Genomic DNA, 17,630 nt, shown 5'->3' on the forward strand with positions numbered 1-17,630 from the left:
TGTTATTTAGGGTGAATAAGAAATTGAGTAAGTCAGATTCTTGCCTTCAGGTGGCCCACTGTTTGAATGATAAGCAAATACTCAAAGAATTATATTGATTTATCTTAAAATTCACACCCCTTTAATTTTTTTACATAGGATATCAGTCACAAAATACTTTTCTTTTATCTTTTTAACAGTTTCTCCTAGTTTTTAGTGGGCCCTGACCAAATTATTCACAGATAATTGAATTTCTCTCTTCAACCCAATATATGTATAAATAATCACACAAAAAGTAATTAACTATTGAGCTGTTACATCTTGACATTTTATTAGAAAATATCACCAGAAATATTTCCCCCTAGGACAGGAATATGTAGGCACAAAAATGAATGGACCTTATATTATAAAGTCAAGCAATGTTCCGGGATCAACAAACCAGCTTTTCTCTACATCAGCTTTCTCAAAACCAACCGCTCTAATTAATAGCTCCTGGCCTCAGTACAACAACTGAAATCGAGAGGGGTTTGATTCTTTTTTAAACATAAGATAGAAGATAGAAGAGAAAATGAGATAATTTCTGACTTGTATAATGCTACACAATAGATCAGTGTTAGCCCTTAATGTCTGTGTTGTCTCTTTCAAATCAAATTAATAAGTGACTAAAATATATTCTAAACAGTTCATTTATTTCATGACTGGGAGATTGTGATTAGCAGCTGAGAGGTGAAGTTACCACATTAGCTAATATAATTTATGGCATCTGTTTTGTGGAATATTTGAAGGAGTATTAGTTTATATTGTTTGGATGGAAACCAGACAGTTCAGCTCGCAGGAAACAAAAGAATATTAAGTGTAATTAGTAGTACAGTCACCTCAACAAATTTATGCACCTTGATCTATTTCATAAAGCTTATATCTAATTCAGTCAAGTCTACTTTATTGACTGTGTAGACTATTGTAGAAATTTAGGAAGAGAACATATAAAAGTAATAAAATGGGAGTCAAAAAGTCAAGAAGTTTTAAACTGGTTGGTGTGATAAAAAGGAAAAGCTGACTATTCTATAAAATGAATACTCATTATGGATTTTCTAAATGAAAAAGTAAAATTGATTCACACCATTATTTAAGTTATCAAAAAATGATGCTGTTGACAATATAACAAATAGAGTAAGATGGAGTTATTAGCTAGAAACGGATCTGTAAACTTGAAGAAGAAAGGTAATCAATTAATAAGTGTAATGTGTAATAAATTAAGTGGGATAAATCATGGGGAAAAAAACTGACAAGTAGGTGAAACCGAGCTATATTTTGTAGGTAGGAGACATGTGGATTATCATTAAAAGAGAAAGCTTGTATGTTAGAGGAAGTCAATGAATCATATTTCATTGAGGTTGAAATATTTAGCTTGGTTGGAGTTTGGGCAGGAGATAAAACAGAGACAATTAGACTAATGAGCTACAAAGAGTTTGGTGACTTGAGGGTCAGGTGGCATTATTGGAAATGATTTTGTCACTAAGACTTCCTTCCCCTTACTTTTTTTAAGCAATGATGTGTGAAGTGATGCCCACGATTAATGAGGACACCCCTATGAGCCAAAGGGGGTCCCAAAGCAGTGGCTCAGACTCTGACTCGCATTTCGAGCAGCTGATGGTGAACATGCTAGATGAAAGGGACCGCCTTCTAGATACCCTTCGGGAAACACAGGAAAGCCTCTCACTTGCCCAGCAAAGACTGCAGGATGTCATCTACGACAGAGATTCGCTCCAGAGACAGCTCAATTCAGCCCTGCCACAGGTATGCTACCTAGTAGCATTTATCCTTGCTATTGTAATAAAAAATGTGATAAAGCTTAAATAAGTTTTGCTTTTTTCCCATTCTTATAATTACTTTTCCCCTTGAAATATAAGATGTACATGTTTTGGTGAGAAAAATTTAAGAATAGATCATTAGTTCATGTGAAACCTTGCCTCAGGCAAAACTGTGGTACATTGGTGATGGTGGTGTGAAGTTTGGGTCCTGTCTAGTCTTTCTTTCCGAAATTTTATTCTATTTTGATGGGGTAGAAAACCATCTGTTGATCAAATTTTAATCACCACAGTGTGGGAATAGTTAGTTTTCCCTTTCTTTTTAAACACTATTATGACATTTGCAAATACATATTTTCCATTTTCAGTTGTGTGGTCTGGCTTTGGAAATGAAAGTAGTTTGGAAGTCTACTATCTAATTATTTTTAACTTGTCTCTCTTTAAAAATTCCTAACACCTGCTTAAAAATTCTTGCTGTATTACCCACTACCCTCAAAAAACATTTCAACCGGTTTCTTCTAAAGGAAATTTTTCAAAATTGGAGAAAAGGCAAAAGTTCAGCCTTATTTTCACAAGCTTAAAATTGTTAGATGAGTTATATTTTAATATGTTTTTGTTAAACATCTCATTTTATAGGAAAAATACATTTTAAGGATTTCTACTATATTTACATATAAAGTTAATAATGACAGTCAATTTCTTATTTAAGAATAGCATAATTGTGTTTATTTTAGGAATGAGAAAAAGCACAGAATATGAATGAAGCTTTTAATAATCACCCCCAATGCACTATATTTCTCTTTTAAATACAAGTTTGATTGGATCTCTACTTTAAAGATAGTACAGCAAATGTTGAAGAGCTCACCTATCTCCATGAAGTTACACCTTGTAGCAAGTATCTTCTCATAAATGTTGAAAATTATATAATCAAAGTCAGTGAAATCCTAAACCCAGCTGTACTATTAACTTGAGTGTGACATTGAGATTTTGATAACTCTAGGAATGGAAAGAATCACCTAGACCCTTTGTCACTTTGCCATTAGGTAATCCCATAACCGTACATGGATAACTCCTGCCCCAGTCCTTTTCATTTCCAGCCAGTTTGTCTTGTTTGGAGGTGCAGTAATGTATCCAGTAACTCTCACCTGTTGGTACACCGATTTGTTAAATCACAGAGACTGAGTTGATTCATTTCAAAAGAGAACTATAATATCTTCACGAATTACATATTTCAAGGTAGAATTTCAGTCTGTGCAGTTGTTCTTTGTAAAATGACTTCTAGAACAATCACTATCATGCTTTCTCTCCTCTGGGATGATTTGAATTGGTTAATGCTGGTGTTCAAGTGTGTTCCCTGCACCAGTCACACCATTCAGTATCTTCTGTGACAAGCATAGAAGTGGTCAGTCATTTCTCTTTCTGGATAGTGTTTGATTAAAGAAGCTGAGGATTGTATAACATCTGGGGGCAAGTTCACCATGCTTTCATTATGTCCTGGGACATTAGCTAACTGAAGTCTCTAAGTAAGTTGCCTAAGTGCTGAATATGTTCCCATTTTCTCCACTCTCTTCTTGGAAGGTGGTCCTGAGTGTAGTACTGTGCATGTATCCCTCTGACATTTATCCATTTATGTTTTATTTAAACCTGATGCTGTCAGTTTGGATCCTAAACTGAGATTCTGAGAATAATTTGGGTTATCAATTTTTCTTTGTCTTTAAAAAAATGATTGACTATTTCATGGGGATGTTGTAAACAGAGTACTAGGGCAAGACATGTTGAGGGGAAAAAGAAAATTGGAAATGTTTTTATACATAACTGTATTGTATGGATAAATCTCTTAAAGCTGAAAATAAAAATATTTAATTCTAGTAATTCAGTTGCATTTCACATCTAGATTTTAATGCCATGTGATTTAAATTTTTGAATTTTAATTACACTGATGCACCATCTTTTACCCAGAACCCTTGGGGCCAGTGTGTTTTAGACTTCAGAATTTCCTGAGCTTTGTCTGTATATAATGTATATTATGGAAACTTCTCTGGATGGATTCTGTGCAGGGCCCCATAATTATACATTGTCATATCTGAAGGGAATTCTATGAATACTGCTATTGCATGGACAAAAATAGGTTATAAATGCCACAGGTAAGTACAGGTCTGGTTTTGTCACCAATCAAGTTGGTAATACATTTACAAATAAAATACCAGTTTTCTGAGTATATGGAATTTGGAAACATAGGTAAGGGACCAGGAATTATATGTTTAGAAGGATGTAGTTCCAGTCTCTTGTACAAACATCTCTACATGTTGTTTTCCAATACTGACTTGTATTTTACTACTATAATTATTTGAGTACCGCTAGCAATCCATGGTCCTTAAAGACAGTGATGATGGTCTTGTCATTTTTTAAAGCAAATTATTTTTATTTTTATTATTTTTATTTTTATTTTTGGGTGGGAAGGGAGGGATAAGGAGAAAAAGGGGCATTACGATTAGCACACATAATGTAGCGGGGTGGGGCATGGGAAAGGCAGTATAACACTGCGAAGACAAGTAGTGATTCTATAGCATCTTTATATGTGGATGGACAGTGACTGTAATGGGCTATGTGGTGGGGACTTGATAATGGGGGGAGTCTGGTAACCATAATGTTGTTCATGTAATTGTATATTAATGATACCAAAATAATAAAAAATAAATAAATGAAATATAGTGGCAGTGGAAGAGTGTGGCCTGTTTTGTGTGTGTGTGGTAACAGCTCAAGACAGGAGTTTGTATATGGAATATTCAGTAGAATTTTGAGTGAACTAGTGATGTGATAAGGTAATAATGACAGAATGTTATTCTGCTGTTTTGATTTAGGATGGATTACATAATACTCATGCATTGACATCTGCTAAAATAATGCTCTGTACCAAAAAAACACAAAACCTCAGTGACATGCAAAAATACAAGTTTATGGAATTCAGCTGATCTCCACTTGGATTGGTTGATCCTGGCTGGGCTCACTTGTACCACTGGTTAGCTAGAGGTTGGCTCAGTTAGCTTTTGTTAACTGGCTATTGTCTAATCTAGAATAGTCTTCACAGGACCAAGTGGGGCCGCTCAGCCCTATGTATGTGTCTAATACTGCAGGAGGCAAGCCCTGGCAGGTTCTCATGGTCATGGCAGAGCAAAGCAGAAGGGAACAAAGGCTTTTTAAGCTTATGCTTGGGTCTTTTTTAGTAGTATTCCTTGGCTAAGCCCAGAGACAGATTGGAAAGTAATATGAAATTTCATAGCAAAATTATAGGGAGGGATGAAGCATGGCCACCATCAATGCGATTGGTCTCCCACAGATGTAAGTGAGAACAGTCATTTGGGTCATTATTATGTTAGGGAGAGCTTATCTCAATAATGCAATAATTCTGTTGAGGTATAGAAATTTGAAATAGGATTGTGAACTTTGAATCTAAGAAAGGCAATAGAAATGAAAAGATTATTGAGGAAAGAGAATGGACAAGGACTGGTAATGAACCGAATGGCCAAGGCTTTGGGCTTTAAGCAGGAATTTGAATTGGAGTTCTCCATTCACTAGCTGAGGAACCATTGGTAAGTCACGTGACCACTCTGAACTGTATTTCCTTCATTGGAAGGAGGGATGACATCTTCCTTAGGAGCAGTTGTTGAAATGAGGTTTGTGTATTTGCTTCAGAAACTCTGAACATTTAAAAATACAAGGAATTATTTTTCATCAATTGTGATGTGCTAGTATATACTCTGAAGGGGAATTAAAAGAGTCTACTTGGGAAGAAAAGGAATATGTTTATATTTTGACATTTAAAAATTTTAAATATTTAAGTGAAACTTACAGAGAATGACAGAAGTCACTTTTCTGGAGGCAGACTACCAGGTATCTTGCTACTTACTAGTTCAATAATCTTGTTCAAAGTAGTTAATTCAAGTAATGATAGAACCTGCCTCATAAGATCATTTTTAAGAAATAAATGAGCCAGAACATGTCAAATGATCAATTCAATGCCTCACAGGTAATACCTGCTCAATAAATGTTAAATGCAGCTATCGATGCTATTTTCATTACCATAGATATTATCATCATTATCCTTAGCTAACCTTAACTGCATGATTTTACTGGGTGATAATGAACACTAGCACAAATTGAAAGCACTGGAAATCCTACTCTCTGAAATCTTTATCAAATTTTGGAGTCCTGTGATTTATCTTTTTTTAAAAAAGCCTTCTTAACTCCGGTTTCCTAAATAGCTTTCTCAAATTCTCTACTTCCTCAATGGCCAAACTTACAAGTCCCTTGATTAAGTCAAACAACATCCTTTCCTATTGTGCAAAGATAACATCAGGATTGAATTCCTTCCTTTTCAATGAAACCTGATGCCACCACTCTAAGCATTTTATCTTCTGCTCCTGTCGATGAGAAATATGTGGCGAATTCTGCTACCTCTTGTTATACTGATTCCATGTTTGAATGTGTTTTTCTCCCTTACAGTTAGTTATTTTCCCCTGGCCAAATGAAATGGTATTCACCAGCAACCTTTATTTCTTACTGTATCTCTATATCATTTTTCTTTTCTAAACCCACATAATCATCATTCTGTCGTCATTCATTCTATCATCACAGTTCTCCTAAAAATACACTCTTTCATGCCCCCAGTGGATACATATTTTGAAAATCTAGTGATCCTTCATTCTTCATGCCCCGTGGCATCTCTGCACCCAGCCACTATTATTTCCTCTTGAAATTCCCATGCCCATAATTCGTCATAAGCATTCTTTTTTTAGGTTATCTTCAGTACTGGTTCTTTTCCCACAGTCCTCCGTACACTTGTTTACACCCATACTTGTCTTTATTTACTTAGGATCTCCAATCTTAAGCATTGCCCTTCCTGTTTAATACTTCCCTCTAAGACTTGATCCTCTTCTTCCCCTTTCTCCTTTAGCTTTTCCTTCTCTAATGTCTTCAATTGTTTTTCTCTCTCTGTCTCTCTCAACTGGCTTTCTTGTAACACATTCAGATCTATTCCTTAAAGTAAAATGATGACAAGTACATTATCAACACGAGTCCCTTCACAGTATGTCTCCAGTAAGCTACTAAACTATCTTTTCTTCTCCTGTGACTTTCTCACCTTGTCTGTTCTCTGTTTCAGTTTCTTCATCTTCTTCACATTTTGGGCAACTGCAGTGTGGCTTTCCCTCTAACTCCCCACTGCATGTCATCAGCAGTGAGTTGATGAATGCAGTAGGTTTGTTTTACAAAAATTCACTACAAGATTTGACACTCTGTAATCACACTCCATTCTCAAAAAAACAAAACAAAACAAAAACACCTTACTCTCTTAACTTTTGGGACACCACACTGTCTTGGTTCCTAAATATTTTTTACTACTGGAGGGAAAATGGAAGTTCCCATGGCCAGGATCCTCACCTGACCCTGACCTTCTTGCCCACCAGGCAGGTGCAATGCCTGCCAGCGCATGCTTGCACACGGGTGGACAGTGAGCTAGTATTAACTCTGTTGCTATATAAAGAGCTCTGCCCAGTGCTCTGGGGCACAGCTGTGGGTGCAGAGAGACCCACAGGAGAAGCTGGAGAGAGCTTGTGGACTTGCTAGATGCTAGCACTCAACCTGCCACTGTGAGAATAAACCATGGTATAGACCCTTTTACCCCCAACATTCCATTGTTGTGATTCGGTCTCTCCGAATCACCAGAGTGAACTTGCCCGGGACTGAAACCTCCTGCAAGACAACTTCCCATTTTTTTTCCTGTGGGCAACTCCTTATCTAGCTCCTCCTTAAATGTTAAATAATAAAGGTAAGATGAATAATAGTAATAGTTAACATTTCTAAACACTCCCACATGCCAGGCAGTGTTTTATTTAAGCATCTAGATATTAAAATGAGAGTCTTTCTGTTAGAGGGGAAGTGAAATAGTGAGGTGCAAGACTTCATTTGTAGGAGGTGCTGAACTACAGTGTAACTAATAAATCTATCATGAGCTTAAACTCCATTTTAATGCTCTTCAGTGGCTGAAGTGGTGAAGTCAGAAGAGAGACAGCATGGGTTTGGAGGGCTGTTAATTTGCTGTGCATAGTGTACCACTCCATATATAAGGGATGGAGTGATTCCCGTTCAACTTAGCCAAACAGGGGTTCCAGGGAAAACATTCAGAGAACTTTTGTTTCATCCAGAGACTGAAGGACACAGAGCTGGAGATGTCCCAGCCTCTATAAAGAGTCGCATAGTAGGCAAGTCCTCCAAGGTCAAAACAAAGTTTGCTGATTTTTTGAAAAGCAAATTTGGCCTTCAGAAGGGGAGATTGCTTAGAATTATCTTTGTGTAAACCCACAGTATGAATAGACTGTCAGAAGCCTAGGTTTCCGGTGGTGAATAACGAGAGACAAATTGGAGGATCCACTCCAGAGAGGAGACTGAGAGCTAGTCAAATAAAACTAAGGAGGAACCTAGAGAGGGGCTCTTGAGAAAGCCACAAACCCATCCCAGAAGGGTCATTGGTTGCATATTTTCTATTCAGAAAGTCCTGACTGTGTGGATGACTACTAGTCAGCCACATACCACTGTCATCTTTCTCTGTATTTTCACCTTCACAGGCCGAACTCTGGAGGGGTCAGAAACTGTGGCTGGGAGTGGAGGATGTTAGGGTAAAGATAGACCACCATGACCCCATCCTCTGATGCCTACTTCAAAGCTTGAAACAAGCCTGAACTGCGTGTAAAGGAGGAAGCTTCAGGTTGGATAGGTGCTCAGGGCTCTGTATATTACATAGTCCTATAAGGAACTCGAACTTTGAAATCATTAGACTTTTAAATTCCAGGATAAAACAAGTTTATTTTCTAAGCATGATCAGGAAAGCTAAGAGACCTGGCTGAAATTTCATTTGGTGTTCCTTTCTTCACCCAAGGGAATCAAAGAAGATGAAATAACCATTTCTGAATTCAGCTCCTTCATGAAACTGGTTTGAGTTTCTCAGTCCTCGAAACTTTCCAGTGAAGTTGTTATTATTCCCATTTTACAGATGACAAAACTGAGTCACAGAGAGGTTAATTAACTTGCTCAACAGCACACCGTTCTTAAGTGGTACTAATCAGGATTCTATTCATGGCTTACTGATTTTTTGTTCTGAGCCACCTCCATCATCTCATTATTTTCATCAGATTGAAAGAAGTATTAAATGTCTCTGGAAACATCCTTAAGAGACATGGACCAATGAAAGCATTTCTCATGACTATGCCTAAATTCTAATAAGCAAGCAACATTAGTGAAAAGATTATTAGAATTAGTATATTATACTAAGTACATTTATTCAGGGATCCTAAATCTTATTTGTGATACCATGAATGTACTTTTTATGTACTAAGTATACTTTATAGCCATTGGTTCCTTTTTTAGAAGCAAGAGAGTATGGGTTACTTCAAAAAGTATGTAACTAGAAATGATAATACCAGGATTTCAGTTTCAGCTTTGCTAAACCCCATGACACTAGAAAATCATTGAATTTCTGAGGCCTCTTGTTTACTTCCATGTAAGAGAGGGTAGGAATTCTTGTTCCCTCTGATTTGTTGTATACTTTTGCTAATTTCAAGTGATTATAAAGGGTGTACACTTTAGTTTTATTAATTTAATCATTTAATAAATTCTGTTTACTCAACAAATATTTTAAAGTCTACTCTGTGTCAGGTTCTGTGTTTTCAATATAGTTTGCTGATAGCTATGCTTTATTTTATCTTAAGACCTTGGTCAATTATTGTTCTTAGAAATGCAATATGTCAATAAGAAGATAATACCTGTAATTCACTATCATATTTATTTGTAAATTCTTTAAAACAGACTATTATTTCTAGTTTTTTCATTATCTTTTATCCTCTACTGTGATGAGTTGCCCATGTTTCTGGAAAAGGTCAGCACTCTTATGTTCTGTATCTCATCACCTCCTGCTATTTCAGATCAAAGCTTTTCTCTATATCATCAGTATTTCCATCTTTAATGAATTATAACCAACACAATGAAATGTTCTTACATTTCTCCCATCTTAAAAAAAAAATCTATTAACAATCCTGTCCTACAAAGTTACCACCTCAATTATCTCAGTTATCTTTCTTAACAGGAAAAGGTCTTTTTTTTTTTTTTTCAATTATCTACACTTGTTCTTTCTAATTTCTTCTCCCCTACCCCATTTTCTCTTGAATTCACTCTAGTCAGGCATTCGCCTCATAAACTTGATCTAACCTGTTATAGATAATGTTCACATTACCTATAATCTCTATATGTAAAATGCAATGTCAGTTCTCAATTCACCATTCCTACTCATCAGCAGCATTAGATACAGCAGATCTCTTCTTTCCTGAAACACTTTTCTCCATTTGGCTCTAGGGCAGCTCACTTGCCTGCTTTCATTTCTACCTCACTGGTCAGTCCTGTCTTTCCTGACAGTTACTTCTCATCCTCCTGATTCATTAGTGCCCGATGACTCCAGGGCTTAAGTTTCTGGACCTTTCCACTTTCCATCTCTACTGGCACCATAGATGATCTCTTCCATCTCCTGGCTTTAAATTATCATCTAAATGTCGATGACTCCAGAACTTACGTCTCTAATGCAGACATTTCTCATAACTTTCAAACTCTTATTGTCGAATGCAGAAACATATCCAAAATGAGCTCATGATCTTCATTTCGTCTCTTGCATCTCAACTAGTAGCGGTTGTCCGCTGGCTTAGGCCAAAACCTGTTTTATTTCTTTCACATTCTTATTCAATCTACCAGTAAAGTCTGCCATTTTTATCTGTAAGATACATGTAGAAGTGAACCACCATGATCACCTCTATAGCTCCATCCTAGTCAGGGCCACCATCTCTTACCTGGATTAAATGGGATCTCCCTGACTTGTCTCCTTGTACCTCATCAGTGTGTTGCCGAAAGAGCAGCAAGAGAGATCCTGATTCTTATGAAAGGGGGTGTAATTTTGTTTCACATATGCTCAAATTTCTGAAATGCTTTCCAATCTCCATGTAAAATTACAGGTCTTTAAAGTGGCCTAAAGGTCTAACAGCTGCCCTTTCATCTTTACCTACCTGATATCTTCTGCTATTTTCTGGCTCAGTCATTCTACTCCCCACCTGGTGTTCTTGCTGTTCAACGTGTTGGGTGTTCACCTGCCTTAGGGACTTTGCACTGGCTGTTCCCTCAGTGTGGGACATTTGCTTCTATGTAGCCCTGTGGCTGGCTGTCAACTCTTCCCTTCAGGCTTTACTCTGATGTTACCTTCTCAGTGAGGCCAGGCCGGATTGAACATATTCAAAATTCTCCTTAATATTCCCAATAGTCTTGCTTCTCTGCTTTTCTGTGCTTGCTCTTATAACCATCCAACACAGTGTATATTTTATTTCTTTGCCTTGCTTCTTATCTCTCTTTGCTTCCACTCGACTCTGTTCTGTGAAGCTAGGGAATTCTTTTCTAACAGTTTAGTTTATGGCTGTAGTTTCTGCCTATCACAGTATTTGGCATTTAGTTGTTTTTCAAGAATACGAAATAATGAAATGAAAATAAGAATCATTCTTTTGCTTGTTGGACACACTTTTCATGATATCTACTTATTCAGCAAGTCGTATAGTCATAAAAAATTGGCATATATTAAATGTTTTGATAAAACAAGAAAACAAATACAACTTACAGAGCCTAATGGCTAGAGTGAAGACCAACATCATAGTTATATATGAGACTCATTTTGGTTTTGCACCTTGATGTCTTTTCTATAATGAAATGGGTTTTCTATCAAGAGGTGGCATTTTGCATATTTTACAAATCAGAGCAAGAGAAATCAGAATGTAGATGACTTGCTTTCAATGTATGAACGAAAGACATTAATCCAAGTTCAAATTTCATTTCTTTTCACATTTTTCATGCTCTTTTACTAAGGAGTATACTTCCTAAATCAAGCCAGCTTTCATGAAAGAAATGGTATGGATAGTTATGTGGCATTATAATAAAACTACCACTATTTGATAGCTCTATCTGACTCATCTTAAGGAAGGACAAAAGTAAAAGTAGAAGTGTTTTTGGTCAGTTTTAATTTTTGAACAGTATATATTTTAATTAATTCTTCTTTGTTTTTTCTTGCTTTTATTCTCATTCCCTCAGAAGGAATAATATTAATGGGAAAATGGCCATTAGTAGTCGTAAGATGAATTTCTAACCTGAGATTTTATAGTCTAATTTGGTATGTGTAATACTAGCATCTTCAGGATTGACTTGTTTTTTTAATAATTGAAGAAAAATTCTAGGTTCAGTAATAGAAACATTGAAATTCACACTACATACTTTTTCTGGATGTTTCTTTTCAAGGCCTATGGCTCAAGGCTAAGTAGTAACCATCATGATGCTATAGTTTGGGGACAGAGAAAGAGTTTAGAGTTATAGTTGTGGAATACTTTAAAACATGAGTACCACACTATATTTAATTATATCACACATAATGCATTGATGTCTGCAATTTAATTAGTTTACAGAATAGTAGCTCTCTGTTAGCGTATGCTGCATGGACATTAGAAAGCCCCTAATATTTGCTGTCTGATTATTTAACAGTCATATAAAGATAATGTGATTTAATCTTAGTGAAGATTAGTAGGTTAAAGGTGTATAGCACTGAATTTTAAATTACTCTTTGCTTTACAATCTGAGTTTATTTGTGACTAATGCTTTTTTTTAAAAATAAAGATCTACTAATTTCCCTCAAATGTGAGATAATTTACTGAGTGATTGGTTATTTCTTTCTTGGGCTTTGAATTAGAACAAATTTCCTCAAAATGAAAATTTTAAGTTCTTTTTTGCTTCCTAAGAAGTGAAATTCTTGATGCTGAAACTTGGGAAAGGTGCTAAGGAAACAAGGTTGAGTCCAGTCCCTCATGGCTCTCCTTCCCCAGCTCCCAGGAGGTAGTCAAGAGATCTCAGGTTGCCTTGAAAGGCAGTTTTCCCTAAAATATATGGCATAAAATGAATATTTCTGCTTTGAAGCATTCCTGTATCTGAAAGCCCACACTAATTTTGACACTGATTAGAGAAAATTGTACAAAAATCAGTGTGATTAGAATTTGACACAACACTGCTCTATATTAAATAAATTTTCCTGGATTGTTCTTACCTATATTCTCTCCTTTAATGCCCACTTGTAGGGTAGTCTGTTTCATCTGAAATGTACATTATTGTGGCTCAAAATTGGTGTCTGTTTTTATGAGTGTTTAGAACATTCATTTATGCTTTGGTGACTTACAATAGATCATTAATTGAACAAATCTTAAAAATATACTGATTATTGATTTGAAAGTTTTTATGATATATGTTTTACCTAAGTTTTTATGATATATGTTTTACTTAGATATGTGTATGATCTAAGATAAAGGGATAAATCACTTTCAAGTAATAGCAAAATTATTTGATCTTTGTTAATTTTGTTATGGGAAACATTATTTAACAATAGTTATGAAAACTGTCATTTTTAAAATTCTAGCCAATTGCCTGACCTACTCTCTTATCAGAATACAGCCCTATGACCTATATGGAATCTGTACAAAATAATCCATACGGGTGGAAATTGCTTGAGTTAGAGGAAATTAAATCTGTTAATATCTTTTTAGTAGAAAAGATTTAACTTCTAAAATCACATTTTTTAGTAACATTGTTGAGTACATTTAATTTTTCTTCTAAAAACGTAACCTCATTTTACAGTTTCAAGTCTAAAGTTTTATGTTGGTATAATAATAAGTTTTAATGTCTCCCACTATAATTATAGATTTTTTGTTTCTCCTTGCAATTCTATTTTTTGCATGTTTCGAGGTTGTTATTAGTTGCATTCAACTATATCATTGTTTTATCTTTATGGCAAGTTGAACCTTTATCATAATGATATATCCACTTTTATTCCTAGACAGGCTCTTATAAATTTTACTTCATCTTATTTTAATAGTATTTTAGCAGATTTTTGTTGTTGTTACTTTGTATTGTACACCGTTTTCTATTTTTACTTTCAGTATGTCTGGGTCTCTACATGTATTATCCACCAACAGCGAATAGTTTCTGAATTTTATTTTTGCGCAGTCTGACGGTCTTTCTCTTTTAATTATTTGGTCTCTTTATATTTACTATAATCACTTTTTGTGCTTAATCTACTATCTTTACTATTTTCCCTGTTTCATGTTCCTTTTATTAACTTTTCATGCTTCCTTTTGAAACAATTGAATATGTTTTTTAATCATTCATTTCTCCCCTCTATTATTCTGGTAGTTTTACACTCTTTTAATAGTTAACATCCACAGTGTACCAAAGTGTACACAACATGCATCCACAGTGTACCAAAGTGTAGTGTTAGTGTGTACTTTTCCTGCCTTATAGTCCCATATGTGTGATGCAAAAGATTATTTTGTAGCTTTATACAGGCAATATTCCTTTATATTTATTTATACACTTACCATTTGTGTTACTAGTCATTCTTTCTGGATCTGAAATCTTCCATTTATCATTTTTCTTCTTCCTGAAGAACAGCCTTCATATTTCCTTTAACATAGGCCCACAGATGAGGAATTCTCAGTTTAGGACTTCCTGAAAATGTCTTTATTTCACCTTTTATCCTGAAGGATGTTTTTATTAGATACAGAATTTTAAATAATTAGTAATTTTTCCTTGACATTCTTAACATATCATTTTATTCTGACTTTCATTGTTGCTGTTGAGAAGGCAGTTATCAATTTAATTGTTCCTCTTTGAGGGTAAGCTGTCTTTCTTTTTTCTTTTTGGATGCTTTAATTTCCTTTTAGAAGTTTAACTATGATGTGATTAAAATGTATTTCTTTTCATTTTTCCTGTTTTGTGTTCATAGGGATGCCTCTTATTAGTTTGGGAAACTTTTTACTCTTTTCATTGAGTCACGTTCTGTTTTTCCTCTCATTCTTGAATTCTACTTCTCATATGCTTGTTCTTCTCATTTTATCCTCCACACCTCTTACATTCTCTTCTTTACTTACTCTCCCTTTATCTATGATTCCATAGGAATTTTTTGGGGGGGAAGCCTAACTTTTGGTTCAGTAATTTTCTGTGCTCTATCTAACCTGATATAGAATCCATTTATTTGGTTTGTTGTATTTATTGTCCTCTTCAATTCTACAATTTTCATTTGTTTTGTTTTTAAAATTAAAGTTTCCTGTGAAATTTTACATTTTGTTGTTTGCCACCTTGAACACTGTAGGCATAGTTATTTTAGGTCTTTTAGATAACTTCACTATATGGAACTCCCTCCCATAGTCTGTTTCTGTTGTTTTCTGTTTGTATTAATGTTCACTGTTATTTTATTGTCATCTCATGTGGATGGCCATTTTTGTGTGGCCATCATTTTATTTGCAAAAATGTTAGTACAAGTCATTTTAGTCCTAGGATTTTATTATCTTTCTCCAGAGGGCACATTCATTTTTTTTGGCCAGGTACCTAGGAAAATAGAAATAGTCAGTCACCTCTATCCAAATAATTCCTTCTAGAATTCAGCCCTTTAGAGTCTCAACTTATATGGGGATGATTCACCCGGGTCACTTTGTCTTGTCAGGACTTGACTTCAAGTCCTGTCTCTGTAGCCCCATGAAGCCATCAAATGTGCTGAGCCAGCCCCTCTAAAACTAGGAAAAAATTAGAACTAAATGTTTGAGACCTAACTTTTCCCTAGATCCTAAGCTCTCAGTTCTTCACTATAATTTTTTCTGTATCAGGTCAAAAGTGAATAATTTTCAAAAAAAATCATCCAGTATTTCTAGTTTTCCTTATCAAGAAAGCTTGTCCAAATTGCACAGTCTGACATTACTAGAAGCAGAAATCCATGAGATTTAAAGAGTAAAAAAAATGTAATTAATTGAAAAACAGCTTGAAGCAATTTTCTAAAATAAATATGCCCATTTCTGTTTGAAAAAAATAAGCAGTTATCTTTCTTAATTCATTTTCTGGTGTATTCCTACTCTTAAAATATATTCCTCCTAGGATTCTGGATGTCAGTAACTGTTCCAACAGTGTTGAAAAATAATCTCCTTTCCTCTAGCATTTCCTCCTTCAAATACATCCTCCTCACAGCTGCAGAATCATCTATTTAACATGCAAAACTGACTTTGCTGCTCCTTTCTTAAAATGCCACATGTCCACAAAAAGATGAAAAATAAAATACTACTAGAACAAATAAACTAATTCACTAAGGTCACAGGGTAAAATAGGAATATACCAAAACTGATGTGACTGGTAATTGAACCAGTACTTATGATGATATGTGATAGAAGTACGGGGAAGAGAAGCATCTGTTGATCTCATATTATATTTCTAAGTACTACATTCGTTGCCTCTTTCAAATATTTTTTTCTCATGAGAGTCCTGAAGGCAATCCATTTAATTCTATCTTCTGTATGGTAAAATAAAATCTTAGAAAAATATGTTTCTTACGTTCACATTATTGGTGTCAGAAGCAGGATTCAAATATAGGTTTACCTGATATTTTAAATTTATTTTATGTATTGTAGTAAGGACACTTAACATGAGATTTGCCCTTTAAAAAAATTTTAAGTGCACAGTACACTGTTGTTTACTATAGGCACGATGTTGTACAGCAAATGTTTAGAACTTACTTATCTTGCATAACTGAAACTTTATACCACTGCACCTTTAAAATACCTCTCTCATAGCACTTAAGGTTTTAGAGTCAAAGATAGTCAAGAATATTAAATACTTGGCACTTAATAGTGTTTTGCATTTCTTGAGGAATTATTTAACCTGAAACTTTAATACAGAAAAAAAAAATATTCTTAAGAGTGGTGGTTCACACTTTAGAATGGAAATTTTATGTATATCACCAACATAAACTTAACATAATATGTATAATTCTTATATAGAGACCACAAAGGAATTGCTATATTAATTTACAAAATTCCATCAGCAAGAGATTTGTCAAAAACATAATATCAGACATAACTAAGAGAACTTTTTCTGATGCTCTGAGCTGATTTTCAGTGCAGTTTATGACACAAATTTTGTGAGTAGCAATACCAGGGTGATTTTCCACTTTGAACCATTGATTTTGTTTAATATTGGTCTGTTCCTGGAAGTTTTCTTATATTGCTTTTTTTTGTTTCACAGAAAATGATCAGGTATCTATACCTACAATTAAAATTTAACTCGATCCTTGTTGTCTCTTACACTAGGGGAGAGACATGCTTTTCTCAAAAATAATATTCACACCATATTTTATATGCTGCTTTTCTCATATAACATATGAGCAATTTTTTAGGTAATTTTTCTTTCATTTTTTTTCTTTGATGGTACTGTTGCTTTTTTGCTTTGGCTGTTGAAATGTGTTTTCTCTTTGCAATATATACATAAAAATATAAAATATTTGTATTCCTGTTTTGTTTAAAAAATCACTATATTTCTTTTGGAAAGTTAGGAAAATAATTACATTTTTGCCTGACTTATAAAGAAGGATTGAATACTTCTGTATTCTTGCTTTTTCCCATACTGAATTTTTTCATCTGTGTTAACATAAATCGATATTTATTGTTAAAAACTTGTATACAGTATTTTTATTTCATCTCTTGGTCAGACGGAATGTATAAGTAAACTTCCCAAGAAGTGTATTTGAGTGGTGATGTATTTTCTAAGTCTTTAAATATATGCCAGTTTCTATTGACTTTATATATGGTCAAACTCCATGTTACATTTACCTGTATTCCTCATATCAAGCTATAACATAGGTTTTAATAACTGACTTTCATCTTTTATTTTCTCCTTTTCTAAAATTTT

General features: G+C 34.6%; 1 protein-coding gene across 19 annotated transcripts in view; it reads left to right on the plus strand.

Annotated features, from left to right (window-relative positions):
• Window positions 1–17,630, plus strand: part of PPFIA2 (PTPRF interacting protein alpha 2) — a 493,962-nt gene that overhangs the window by 3,508 nt on the left and 472,824 nt on the right. For all 19 annotated transcript variants that reach the window (XM_073214786.1, XM_073214785.1, XM_073214788.1 and 16 more), the window contains exon 2: window positions 1,526–1,776. In XM_073214786.1, coding sequence (XP_073070887.1) covers window positions 1,528–1,776 — 249 coding nt within the window. In that variant the 5' untranslated portion in view covers window positions 1,526–1,527. The remainder of the gene's footprint in view (window positions 1–1,525; window positions 1,777–17,630) is intronic.

The sequence above is a fragment of the Manis javanica genome, chromosome 10 (genome assembly GCF_040802235.1).
Source record: "Manis javanica isolate MJ-LG chromosome 10, MJ_LKY, whole genome shotgun sequence".
Classification (NCBI taxonomy): domain Eukaryota; kingdom Metazoa; phylum Chordata; class Mammalia; order Pholidota; family Manidae; genus Manis; species Manis javanica.